Source organism: Ceratotherium simum, chromosome 14 (assembly GCF_057802395.1).
Source record: "Ceratotherium simum simum isolate JZ-2026a chromosome 14, ASM5780239v1, whole genome shotgun sequence".
Taxonomy (NCBI): domain Eukaryota; kingdom Metazoa; phylum Chordata; class Mammalia; order Perissodactyla; family Rhinocerotidae; genus Ceratotherium; species Ceratotherium simum.
Window position 1 is genome coordinate 15,564,237 of NC_141913.1, and position 14,114 is coordinate 15,578,350.

The 14,114-nt window shown below is 44.0% G+C and overlaps 1 protein-coding gene across 3 annotated transcripts in view; it reads left to right on the plus strand.

The window, feature by feature from the left end:
• The window catches only part of LAMA3 (laminin subunit alpha 3), a 248,035-nt gene extending 235,804 nt beyond the window's left edge, over positions 1–12,231 (plus strand). For 2 of the 3 annotated variants that reach the window (XM_087439074.1, XM_004421001.3), the window contains 7 exons: positions 1,957–2,140; positions 4,228–4,368; positions 7,161–7,320; positions 7,417–7,547; positions 9,341–9,434; positions 10,882–11,001; positions 11,759–12,231. In XM_087439074.1, the coding sequence (XP_087295200.1) occupies positions 1,957–2,140; positions 4,228–4,368; positions 7,161–7,320; positions 7,417–7,547; positions 9,341–9,434; positions 10,882–11,001; positions 11,759–11,904 (976 nt within the window). In that variant the 3' untranslated portion in view covers positions 11,905–12,231. The remainder of the gene's footprint in view (positions 1–1,956; positions 2,141–4,227; positions 4,369–7,160; positions 7,321–7,416; positions 7,548–9,340; positions 9,435–10,881; positions 11,002–11,758) is intronic. The other variant, XM_087439073.1, reaches the window with a different exon arrangement.
• Positions 12,232–14,114: the final 1,883 nt, after the last annotated feature.

Genomic DNA, 14,114 nt, shown 5'->3' on the forward strand with positions numbered 1-14,114 from the left:
AAGTGCTTTAATTCTGTAGCAAGTTATAACTGCCTCTTTAAATGGCTAACCCTCATTCTCCAAACCTCCGCACTAACACACAGATACAGCAAGAGAAATATTGAGAGGTGTCACCATCTGCTTGGTTTGATTTAACAACTACAGGTTTCTTTTCATTTTGAAGAGTGTTACCCTCAAGGAAACTTGTTAATCTGAAGAAGTAAAGTGCATCTCAGTGTTTGCTCAGCCTCAGAGTGTTAAAAAGCAAAGAGAAGTAACAGTGTAATTGTTTCTTCCACTTCCTGATTCTACCTCTAGATTTTCCATTGACCATTTAATTCAATTCTGTAACTGTTTTCTGAGTGCCTACTGTGTACTAGGCTCTGGGAATACAGCCTTAAGCAGAATAGACCCAATTCCTGCCCTCTGTCTGGCGTGTGCTGAGACATAAACGACAGGGAATGGGTGATGACAGCCTATTGATACCCGTATCTCCCGCCATCTTCTCCCGCTGCCCTTTTAGGCACCCCTCTCAGTGCACCCACACACCGTAAACAACTCAAGGAATGCAGCCTCCATTACTGCATTCCCATTGCCCACCACAGTGCCTTATACATACTACACACTCATTAAATATTTGCTGAATGAATGAATAAATGAATGGGATGAATGAATGAATGATGAATGTGAGTTTTCATAGAAAGTAAAGCTTGCTTAGCCAGATATGCATATGATATGTAACCATCACACAAATGAACATTAACTTTCATTCTCTGCTTTTACTGCTTGATACTTGCTTAACTCCTGTTCCATCATAAGTGGGGTATTAAGGTCCAAGAAACGTAAAGGTGGGTGGGAGAAGGCAGATCTGTACTTCTGTGCCTCTGTGTTAAATATGTCTTACAGAAAGAAAATGCTTACCTGATGCTTAAATCACATCCTTGTTATTCAAGTTGTTCCCCAACTTCTAACAACCCCCTTCTCCTTGCGTGTATACAAAATAGAATGCATATTCACTGGGTTTAAAAAGTACAGGCTGCTGACGGGCCCGGCCCCGTGGCTTAGCAGTTAAGTGCGCGCGCTCCGCTGCTGGCAGCCCGGGTTCAGATCCTGGGCGCGCACTGACGCACCGCTTCTCCGGCCATGCTGAGGCCATGTCCCACATACAGCAACTAGAAGGATGGGCAACTGTGACGTACAACTATCTACTGGGGCTTTGGGGAAAAAAAAAAGGAGGAGGATTGGCAATAGATGTTAGCTCAGAGCCGGTCTTCCTCAGGAAAAAGAGGAGGATTAGCATGGATGTTAGCTCAGGGCTGATCTTCCTCACAAAAAAAAAAAAAAAGTACAGCCTGCTAAGTGAAACAAGCCAGTCACAAAAAGACAAATACTATATGAATTCACTTATGCAAGGTACCTAGAGCAGTCAAATTCAGAGAGACAGGAAGTAGAATGGTGGTTGTCAGGGGCTGTGGGGAGGGGGAATGGGAGATGTTGTCTAATGGGTACAGAGTTTCAGTTTTGCAAAATGAAAAGACTTCTAGAGATTGGTTGCACAACAACGTGAACACACTCAACACTACTGAACTGTACACTTGAAAATGGTTAAGATGGTAAATTTAATGTCGTGTATTTTACCATAATTTTTTAAAACGTAGATTTTTTTTGAAAGTAAGGTGTCCTCCTTCTTGCCGTGGGCTGGCTGGGACCTACACCACTAGCTCAGTTTGCTGGAGAACTTCCTCTTATTCCCCAGCGCAGCAAGGAAATTTTACAACAAAACTTTTAATGCTGCAATATAATGGCTTTTAAAAATTCCCAAAGAGATGGGTCATTTAATCAGTAGATGCCATAGTTTATTCATTAAATAATGGGGGTTTGGGGGTTTGCTCCTCACCCCTCCCAGTTTCGGCGATTCAGAGAAACACTAAAAAGCTCTATTTTCCTTCTTTGCCTGTTGCTGTCTTTTCCCCACAGGTCACGGTTTGCTGTGGACGTGCAGACAACATCCTCCAGAGGGCTCGTGTTTTACACGGGCACTAAGAACTCCTTTATGGCTCTTTATCTTTCAAAAGGACGTCTGGCCTTTGCATTGGGGGCAGAAGGGAGAAAACTAAAGCTCAAAAGCAAAGAGAAGTGCAATGATGGGAAGTGGCACACGGTAAGAGTGAGCTGCGTTACAGCCTCCTGTTGGGGCAGAATTCACTGCTGAGTAGCTGCTGATAGCGTCCCAGCATCCCTCCAGGCGTGAAAGCACCAGCCCTGGAGAGCGCGTGTGGTCGGAGGCACTGAGCCCCCCAACATCTCAGCACCAGAGACTGCTGCTCACGCCATGGGTGGATGTCATGCTAAATGCAAGATGAGCTTTACTCGGTGCTTCTCCAGTCCCCTCCACGCCTCCCTGGGCTGCCTCACTCCCCCTGCCTTCTCCCACCCCTGCTTCCTGAACCATTTCTCTCCTTCAGGACAACTTCCAGGTCTCTAGGCTGCCTTCTGAGCCTGGAATGCCTTCTCCATAGCACAAGCTTAAAGGCTCATATTCTTTGCATCCCAGGTCTTGCCTGAAGGCATCCCAGATTTACAGAAATACAGTTTAAGGCGAGAAGGGACCTATTTTTTTTCTGAGGGAACTGGAACTCAGAAAACTTGAGTGACTTCACAAGTTGCACTCACTTAGTCATTCAACAAATATTTAATGAGCTGCCATCCTGGAGCATATAAACAAAAAAGTCCCCAGTATAGTGTCAGATACTGGTAAGTGCTTTGAGAAAACACTAAAGCAACATAAGGAAGGAATGGAGTAGAGAGACTATTTTAGATAGGGTAGTGAAGGAAGGCCTCCTCCAGGAGGTGAAAATCAAATGAAACACCCTTGTAGGAAGGGTATTCCAGGCAGAGGGAACCACAAGTACAAAGACCCTGAGGTAGTAATTAGCTGAGTGCACAGAGCAGAGAATAAGAAATGGGATTCGCGAGTGAGGCAGGGCCCACATCATTTAAGCTTCAGAAGCCAACGTGAGGATTTTGGATTTTATTCTGAGTGTCTCTGAAGCTTTTAGAGAACCTCCAAAGGAGATTTACATGAACAGATTTATATTTTTAAAACTCTCATTAGCAGAAGAGACTAAAAGGGGGTAAGAGTAGAATAGGGAGACCAGATGGATGCTATGGCCTTTGCTTTGAGAGGCCGTGGCCACTGGGGAGAACTGGACCGTCCAGGATGTGTTCTGAAGGCAGAACCAAGAGGGCTTGTGGATGGATTGCATGTAGAGTGCGAGAGAAAGAGAAGAGTCAATATGGAGCCCTATGATTTTGGACCAGCAATTGTGTCAATAGTGGGGCCTGTGCTGAGATAGAGAAGATGGGGAGGAGGTGGGTGTGACTAGAGAGGGAGCAGTGTAGAGCTGGGAAGAGTAGGAGTTCTGCTGTGAACATTAGAGGCTGTATTGCCCATCAGACCTTCTAGCCCACATGTCAGGAGGCAGTAGAGGCTAGAGGTCACAGGTGAGTGTATAGACTGGGGAGTCATTAGTGAGTAGTCTCATAGCCATGAGATAGCAGAGTCCACACTAGAGTCCAGGGAGCCTGACTTCTAGCAAAGAGTTTAACACGCTTGCTCCTCTTGTTAGAAGAGAAGTAGCCGCTGGCCTCTTGCTACTGAGCCCTGCTCAAGGGAGCATGTGGCTCCCCCACTCTTAGCTCTGCACAAACTATTCCTTCCCCTCTGTTGCACGGGTGTGTGTTTATTTATGATCCTTTGGCTCTTCAGTTGTTTAGCTTTTGTGTAAGTTTCCAGATCAATTATACATTTTTATTCACTTTTGAACAACTTTTAGCTCACTTTTTGGTTTTTTTTGCTGAGGAAGATTCGCCCTGAGCTAACATCTGTGCCAGTCTTCCTCTATTTTGTACGTGGGTCACCACCACAGCATGGCTGCCAACGAGTGGTGTATGTCCACGCCTGGGAACTGAACCCAGGCCACCAAAGCAGAGGGTGCTGAATTTAACCACTAGGCCGTGGGGCCGGACCCTTTTTAACTTACTTTTTAAGCTCACTCTGTTCAATATCTAACATAATCTGACAAAATGATGACGTGGATGACAATACTAGGGAGAAAACTCTGATTTTTTAAAGCTACTTGAAGGGACAGAAAAGCATGTTTTTAAAATTTCCTGTGACCACTAATAAAGTACAACAGCAATGGTCAAAGATAAAAATACAATGAACTTATTTTCTTCACTCTTAAGGTGGCGTTTGGCCAAGATGGAGAAAAGGGACGCTTGGTTGTGGACGGTCTGAGGGCCCGGGAGGGGAGTTTGCCTGGAAGTTCCACCATCAGCCTCAGAGCCCCAGTGTACCTGGGATGGTCCCCATCAGGGAAGCCAAAGGTAAACAGTTATGCCTCAGAGCTGTAGCTGAAAATATTTCACCTTATAATATCATCTCAGAATATTTTAAATGACTATTAAAGAATCTCAATATTCAAGATATTCAGGGATCTCAAAACACTTTACATGATTTTTTAAAATATCTAATTAATGTCCATAAACCCACAGAGAAGGTACCCATTCCCCATTCCTAACCCTTCATTTGAGGCACAGGCCCTGGAGGAGTGAATGTAGGGCTTCCCCGTGGCTTTACAAACATGAATCTCTTAGCTTCTCCTCCAGAGAATGCAAAAACGTAGGTTTTAGGTAGTAGATGGAGATTTTTTAATAAGATAATGTTTTCCAAACATTAGCGATTTGTGCCACCTTTGCCACAATTGCCATACCTGGGTAAAAGATTTACTTAATAGTTTGTTCTCAATCAACTCACTTTAAATTTATTTTTAAAGGATCTTTCTCTCTCTGTCATAAATGGAATCCCAATATTCTTTGCCATAAAGAGTAGGTAAGCATAAAAATAAGTATGTGAAAATAAAAGTGTTAATAAAGTCTAGATAGTGTGGCCTGAACTCCCTTCATTTGGAGAAAAAAGAGCTTGACAAGTGATCAGTTATATCTCATATAATTAAAAGAGATGTTTAAGACATATTAGCACAAAACTAAAATTTGTTCCTTGCCCTAATCAGAAGGTTAGAGAGAGAACTGAAAAAGGGCTAACTTAATAACTGAATATATGTGTTAATAAAATTGAGAACCAAACTTGGGGAAACTTTGGGCTAAGGAAAAGTCACAAGTCCATCAGTCCCCAAGAAGGAGGGGTGCATAACTGGATTTGTCAAGTTCAGAGGCTCCAATGGGGCCACGGCTCCCGGGCTGAGCTCTGTGAGCGCCATCTCTCTGTCTCTCCTCCCACGCTGCCAGGGCACTAATCACACCTGAGTTACTGGGACGGCCGCACCCACCTCTCTTTCTTCTCCCAAATTTGTCTTTTGCTCCCACGACATGGATGGTCCTGTCAGCAGCTCAGGCGTAGGAACTGCCCTCCGCCTCAATGTGCTGCCAGATGCTCGGCCCTCTTGCCCCTTTGTTCACTACTCGTGGCCCATTCTGGTATGATGTTTGCTTACCGAGGGCGAGAAAGGGCCAAGACTCAAATCTGGGCCTAGAAATGGACATAATTAAAGCAGGTCATTTCCACCAGCATGGATTCGAGGCGGTCAGGCTGACCTGGCCCAGGCCACAGTGTCTCCACAGGGCTCAGCCTGGCTCAGTCAAGTTTTGCACTGGGGTTTGGGCCAAAGCCCCAGCAAGTCATAAAGTATTATTTTGCTTTATTATATATAAAAACTTTTATGTATATATATATCAAATAATATATAACATAATGTAGTATATGGCACATATAATACATATATAATATGTAACATATTAATTGCTAAGGAAGGTCCTCAATGTTATTGTTTGCTTCTCTGCAACCTCTGTACCTATTTCCTTCTCAGAGAAATCACAGCATGGGGTAGCTATTCAAGGACACAATTTCGGTATTCTTGTGGATAAACCACACTTGGCATCCTAATATCTGGGATAATCCGTTGCACCCCATCTACAACATTCTTACAAGCCAAGGTTCTTTTTGCAGCCTTCCTGCCCTGGTGGTGCAAACCGTTGGATTACCCTCCTTCACATCCTTTCAGAGGGCGGGTGACATCCCATCAAACAGTGTCTGCCTCTGAATACCAGAACCTGCAGTCAGCCTTCACGGATTCACTGTTAAGTTATGGCCTATCCTAGAGAGTCTGCGCTTGGTTTCAGATGCAGGCTCTTCATTGTAGAAGATGGCAAATCTTAAGAAACTAAAATTCCCTAGGGAGCCCAATCAGTAGTTTATTGTTGACAGTGACACCACATGCATCTCTAATATCACTGTATTCTCTTAAAATTATCATATCTTGCATCTGTTGGATAGGATTCCAGGATCCTAAAAGCGTTTATTCTAACAGGGAGTTGAGGGATTTTATTCAGTGATTCTTTAACTTTTTTGAAAATTTCATGAAGCTTGCTGTCCCTCTCCCCAGGAAAATGCATGTACAGAGAACATCTGGGATGTAATTTAAGGGATCACAGAACCCCAGAAGACACCCCTGGGCCCCAGGTGAGGAGCTCTTCCCAGGCCAGCTCCAGGCAGGCATGGGGCTCCACGCAGGCCCACTGAGGCTGCGCATTGCGTCTTATTTTAACTCGACAGCATTCGTGATTTGTTGGTGGTGCAGGAGCCCAACGATGTAGGGAACTTTTTTGCACTTTATTATTTTTGGAATGTTTTGGCCTCTTTTTTCAGTCAGCTGCCCTGCATTAAGAAATCACATGGGCTCATGAAACTCTAAGAACTGGTTTGTACCTGCAAAGAGACCTGCAAAGAGATCTGTGAACTGTAAGGTGGTGATTTCCTCCTGTTGCAGCTCTGTCTGTGTGTACCAGGGTCAGGTCACCCTCTCTGTTCTTGTCCCAGCACTAGCCAGCAAACTCCACCGCCCCTGCCCTCTGCACACACACCACTTGGTTTGGTGGCACCTTCAACCACCCACCAGACATCTGGTATCCAGATTTTTCTTGACGCTGTGGGCAAGGAGCCAAATGGAACATTCAGGCCCACCTGACTCTGAAGCAGGAAGGATGAATCGCTCTACTGTCCCCCTTTTCCAGACAACCATCCCTGCCCTTAACCTTGGCTGCCCACACATTTCTGGAAGTTGTGGGTAATGAAGTTTGCTTTCTCTTCTGCTTGGTTGCAGAGCCTCCCCCAAAACAGCTTTGTGGGGTGCCTGAGGAACTTTCAGTTGGATTCGAAACCCCTGGATACCCCTTCTGCAAGCTTTGGGGTGTCTCCCTGCTTGCATGGCTCTTTGGAGAAAGGCATTTATTTCTCCCAAGAAGGAGGTCACGTCATCCTAGGTAAGGAGCAGTTTGGAAGAGTTTATGTCTTTGAGTCTGAAGAACTCCATCCTTTTTCTTAAATTATGATGTTTTAACTTTTTTTTCCTTTGGAAGCTAACTCAGTGTTGTTGGGGCCAGAATTCAAGCTTGTTTTCAGCATTCGCCCAAGAAGTCTCACTGGAATCCTGATGCACATCGGAAGTCAACCCGGGAGGCACTTATGTGTTTATATGGAGGCAGGAAAGGTGCGTAGCCAGCTGATGACGTGGGAAAGGTATCTGGATTTACATTAGAACCAGATTCCCTTCTGGAGACCATAGTAGGTGAAGTTATTTTTATGGTAGAGAGTGGAATCTAATCTTGTATTTAAGAGACCTGATTTCAGGCCTAACTTACCATTTTCCTTTAGCAAGTAATTTTGTCCTCGTGTTTTCTTTTCTTCTTCTTTAAAGTCGGGAAAACTCAAACAAGCTGGGCGGGCTTCCAGCTCCCCCACTTAGTTACATGGCCTTAGGGAAGTTTCTTAACCTCTTTCAGACTCAGTTTCCTTATCTTTAAAATGTGGATAATAATTCTTACATCTTAGAGCTTTTGTCAAAATTATAGAAACTGCCGTATACTCAATAAATGTTCATTTTTCTCTCCTCCCCTTTACTCTTGTCACATCTCTACTTTTATTAATAAGGGCCGTACCAGATTTCACAGAACAGATATTCTCACCAGCTGTCTATACCATGTCACACCCAGGCCCATGGCGCTGCATCCACTGAATCAGTTTCAGAATCCCCTTGTCCTCTCTGCACAGCTCACCAGCCTTTCTGGTCCCTGCAGCCAAGCTGGCCACCAGGTCTCCACACCAGCTTCCTTTGGCTTTTGGGGGATTCTTTCTTCAGTGTCTGCTTCCACTGCTTCATCTTTCGCATTATTCACAGGCCTGCTCAATATCTTATTTTCACTACTCGGTTTTATCTCTTTCCTTCTCAAAAAATCTCTTCAAAACCAACTTCTTCCAGGAAGCCTCTCTTAGTTCAGGGGTCGAGGCAAAGATTGATGATGTGCCATTTCCTTTCACCTTCATCCTTCCACACGTTATAAAATGTGAGGGGGAAAAAAAATCTCAGAAGAAAATAAAACAGCCCAAACTCCCAGACCACTTTTTATTTAAGTTGCAGCTGTTAAGTCTGAGCAAGCCTCTGGTAGGCCAGAGAAGCAAGCAACTATCTGCTTGGCGTTGGTTCAGACAAGGCTGGCTTTTCAGGGGAGGGGCTGGAGAGGGTCTCCAAGGACAGCTTCTGGATAGAAAATTATCACAGAACACAAAATCAAGACCTGATAACCTTCACAGCAGCAGTGACATTGTTTAGTTCAAAAATTGCCTGAGAATAGGCTGCACTGTCTGATATATGCAAATTAAATGTAAATTATTTATAAACACACTTATTTTAGCCCTCTAGTTTATTCACCTTGATTCAGCCCTTGGAGAATCCTGGCCCCAAGAGTGGGAAGGCAGGACTCTACACGATAGCACATTGAGCGCCTGACTCCTGACCCGTGCCCGGTACAAACCCCATCAGTTAGCTTGTTGAACTCCTTGGACAAGATCCCCTCTATAAGTCATGCATTCATGGAATTCATGAATGCCTCAGCCAGCATTTTTGCCTTCCAAATTTCACATGGCCCTCTAAACAGAGCTACTGTCACATATTAATAGCCAAAAAGGATACTCGATGCTAATGGTAACCTTTGAGTAGGGCCTGACAAGGGCGGGGGAAGGGAGATTAGGAGGGAAGGGCTCTTTGCTCTTGGCAGCAACCTCAGGCAGGGCCCTGGGTTTGCAGCTTGGTTGCCTGGAAGGGATGCAGCAGAGAGATGCTCGCAAAGCCTTGGAGCCCCTGTGATCACCTGGTGCTGGAAGGGTGACCTATATCCAAAGTGCTCCTGGGCTGTCTGGGTGGCAAGGGTTGGGAGGGAAGATGGCAGGGGAGCTTGGCTCCACCTGCCTTTCTGAAGGAAATAGGAAAATGCATGTGTGTTCCAGGTCACGGCCTCTGTGGACGGTGAGGCAGGTGGAATCTTGACATCCGTCACACCAAAGCAGTCTCTTTGTGACGGACAGTGGCACTCAGTGGCAGGTATGACATCCAGTAGCCTATTGTTCACACACTGAAACAGTCTCCCTTTCCAGCTGGACTTGAATATCTCAAATGCAGGCTCAGTCCATCGATCCATTAGTGTCTGACCGGGGTCAGCCCACCAGGTTCACATGGTGAGAACGTGTCCATTCTCAACCAGAGCCGTATTTAGGTAATTCATGGCTGCTGCCTCCAGTTCTCCATAACATACTGTGATGGTCTGTTTTTTTTTTGGAGCCCAGCCAACTGATAAGCTATGTTTGTTTTCAAGGGTGTATAACATTGTGATTTAGATTTTGGCTCTGAAGTCGAAAAGAATAGAGGTCAAATCTCAGTTCCAGCCCTTACCTGTGTGACCTTGGGTGAGCTACTTGATTGCTCATTATCTTCAGTTTTCTCATCTGCACAATGGAGATAAAAATACAGTCATGCACTGCATAACGACATTTCAGTCAATGATGGCCCACGTATACGATGGTGGTCCTATAAGATTAGCACCATATAGCCTAGGTGTGTAGTAGGCTATACTATCCAGGTTTATGTAAGTATACTCTATCATGTTTGCACAATGACGAAATCACCTAACGATGCATTTCTCAGAATGAATCCCTGTCATAAAGCGACACATGACTGTAGTGTACACCTCCCAGGGTTGTGAAAATTAAATGGGATAATCCATGTAAAGCGCTCAGCAGTATCTGACATGTAGTAAGTGTTCAGTAAGTGTTTGCTTTTACTATTTATATTGTTAAGTTTCATTGTTGGGTTATATTTTTTCAAGAACCATATAATATGAATGCAGCTGATTTAGACAAACCACTGGGTGGAAAACAGGCATAGTCTCTCAAATCAAATCTGCTATTTATGAGTAACTTATGGACATTAATTTGGAGATATATTAACCTGTACTGGCTAAAATACTTTTTGTAAAAAGTGGTCTTTTCTTGACTGATTTGAAAGCTAACTACATTGCAATTAGCTTAGATTGTTAACATGAGAGGAATTTTGTTTCGAGGGTCAAAAGCAACTGTCTTTGGAGTCAGTTTTCAAAAGTCAGTGTCTTCTTGGAAAGAAGCCAAGATCACGTGAAATAAGTATGGCTTCTGGAGACCAGAGCTTGAATCCCTTATAGCCAAACCATCCTGTCAAGCTTCTCAGTGATTGAGAGTCAGTCTCTTATCTGCAAAATGGGAGTGATAATATCTTCCTCACAAATTCATTTTAGGGATTAAATTCTGTAATGTATGTGGAAGCACCGGAACACCATGTGGTGTTCAGAAGTTGGGTGAATTTGTGTCCAGGTTGACTGCATTCCTACAAACAGTGCTCCCACAGGTCCAGTTGGAATGAGTTAAAACAAAACCAGTGGTAACACACTAGGATAGACATTATAAATGGGCAGGGCTCTCCTCAGGTAATAGACCTGACCAGCTTCCTTTCCCTCCAGTCACCATACAACAACACATCCTGCACCTGGAACTGGACACAGACAATAGCTACGCAGCTGGACGGCTCCCCTTCCCGCCTGCCAGCACTCAGGAGCCACTACACATTGGGGGTGTCCCAGGTAACTCTTATCCTAACTTCTATACCCACATTGCCCCATGTCAGCTCTTAACATTCCCATCTTAACTCAACAGATGCAGTGCCCTAGCCCGTGGGCTATTAGCAGGGCAGCCATTGGCTGGATGGTGGAGACAGTGAGGCCCTTTACTCCAGCAAGTGGGGAAACACAATTGCCAGCAATGGGCACATTTCAGAGCAGCCCAGGCTGCATTACTGCTGCTTCCTCTTGTCCCAAGCCTATAATTTATAGGCCTCCCTTAAGAGTCTGCGTAAACCTAGAAGCCTGATATCAGCATAGAATCAGGAAAGGGGTCTCTCCCCTCCAGGCATTTAGTTTTACTGGAGGGTTATTAAGCTTTGTGAGGCCAGAACAGGCAGGTTGAGATGAAGTCAAGTTCAAGGCTGGAATTTTGCCTGGAAAGAGCCTTGTCATTCTTCATTGTTTTATGTCCCTCCATATGTCCCTTGGTTGTTAACTTTATAGGTCTTCTGTGACCCATAAAAAGCACTAGAGTTCAGAGTTATTATCTATTGATTTGGGCTGTGGAATCTCCTTCTTTGAAGAATTTGAAGAGTAGCCTTGTTGCTGATTTATCACAGCAGGTGGAGTGTCGGGTGCCTGCTTGAAGGGAAGAAATGACTGCATGGGCTGAGACCCTGGGTCCCCTTAGCTGTGATAGGACTGTTTGTTGAAACACGGGGTGCATTCATTTGACAATATGAATTATCCAGTGAATGCCTCTCCTTTTCTCTTTCAGCTAATTTGCAGACCCTGAAGATCCCTGTGTGGAAATCATTTTTTGGCTGTCTAAAGAATATTCAAGTCAACCACGTTCCTATCCCTGTCACTGAAGCTGTGGAAGTCCAGGGCACTGTCAGTCTGAATGGCTGTCCTGACCACTAACACAAACCTATCACACTGAGAGGAAATTCACCTTCAAAAGCACTAATTACCCAACGCACCTCCCTCTCCCCACTCAAGATCTTTCTTGACTTAAGACACCAACCAGACAAGTTTAATAGCAAATCTAATTTTGAATTCCAACCACATATACCCATCATTTTGGCATTCAATGCTACATACATATTTTATATAAAAATCCCATTTCTTGAAGATGATGAACAAATTGATATATGCCTTTGGTAATATTATTTTTCACTAAAAATTACATGTCTTTTAAAGAACATTTTTCACTTGTTAAAAAAATAAATATCTTTTAAAGCATTTTAAAAATACAAAAATTTTACATATATTAAGGGGTCGTAATTTATAGGGCAGTGTACTGTTTAAATTATGATATTCTATTGGTATGAAACCAATAGCTTTATAGTCATTGTTAATTGTATTAATTTTTCAGTATCTGTTCAGTGTGCTATCTACAACACAATTTTCTTCAAATAATGATTGAGCACATACTGGGGAGGTACTGTGTGTGCTCAGTGTTGAAACCACAGTCAAGTATAAGAAGTAATTCCTGCCCTGAGGGAATATGCAATCCAATTGGAGAGACACTTAATATTCATAAAATCATAAACAACTAACAAACCGAATTAATGAACCTATAATTCCACTGGGCTTCCCACGTAGCCTTCCTCAGTCTGCTACCAACCAAGTCTAGATTATGATTATCAATTCCTTGAGGGCAAAACCCATCTAGTAGGGCAGCTGAGGTGGATATGCATCCTGTAATTAAGGCTTTGTGTGACAAGCAAAAGTCAATGAGGAGGACGACTTGCTTCTAGTTTTATCCACAAAATAATGAACGATGTGCTAGACCAATATTATTACCCAGCACCACTCTCGCAAACAAAGTCTATGCAAGCATCTCTGTATCTTGTATGTAGTAGTAACAGGAGAAAAACAACAAGAAATTCTAAAAATTGGATATAGTAATCCCATATAGTGTCCTTATAGCTACATGTCCTCCACCTCTGAAACTGAGCCACATTCCCTTCAACTCAGAGCTCTTTTATGACCCTCACACTGCAGTCCCATGGGCATGCTTTCTAACAACCATATGTATGCAAACATGGGATGTTCTCCTGGAGAGGTAGCAAGGTCCCCATCACAGGGGGTATTCAACAGAGGCTGGTGGGCTATAGGGATGCTGTGCTGGGTCAGAGATTGAACTGCATAACCCTAAGTCATGTGGTTTCTGAAAACACTGATTTTCAAATGAAAACTCTACCAGGTGATTACCACCCAGGAACTGAGTCTGTATGAAGAGCATCCATTGTACCTGTCTTTAGCAGGTCTACACTAAACTGGTGATTCTCTCTTCTGGGTTCCTGGTGTTAACCTAACAGAATCTATGACATTATTCATTAATGGTGATTATTTGTTAGCACTTCCTAGGTTCGTTATAAAGGGGCAGGTAATTTTTCGCTAATATCACTGGTTTTCCCTCCATTTTGTAGTAGCTGGAAGACAGGCATCCATCCATCTTTTCTAAATATAATCCCAGCCACCAGAAAGCAGCAGAGAGTGTCACAGATGGAATTACAGTTGAGGAAACGGAAAGCCCTCAGCATGGCTATTTTCAGATTATAAATGTGTGTTCTCTGAAAGGAATGTTTACAGCTCCTCCCTGAACCATCATAGAAATGATATGTAAACTGTAAAGCGCCATACAAATGTTATCACTATTATCTTTCTCCTAGCTGATACAAATTGTGCTGACCTTGAGGTAACAGGCTAAGTAGGGACAGCAAGATCACTGGTGTTGACTGACCAGTTCACAACAGGTCCACGGGGGTTCCATTCTGGTCCAGGGGAGTAGGGCCTGTATTGTGAGAAAACCACAGCACATCTCCCTGGGCAACAGTCACAGCAGGGACATCAAGTAACTCTGAAGCAATCCTGTGCCTTCATGGTCTGCTTCCTTCAGCACCTCTCAGGGCACCTCTTGACCTCATTCCTCAATATACAGGGTGGTTGAGTTTTTCCCACACTCCTTCATGATAACCCCATGTCAGAGCACAGCAGCCCCGGGCAGAACACACTGGCATTCCCTTCCTCCTAGACAGGAAGTGGCCTCCCTTCCCCACAGAGAACTTTGACTCAACTACTTTCTGCCCCTACTCGCCCTGCAGGGCTGCACTGCAAAACCCCCA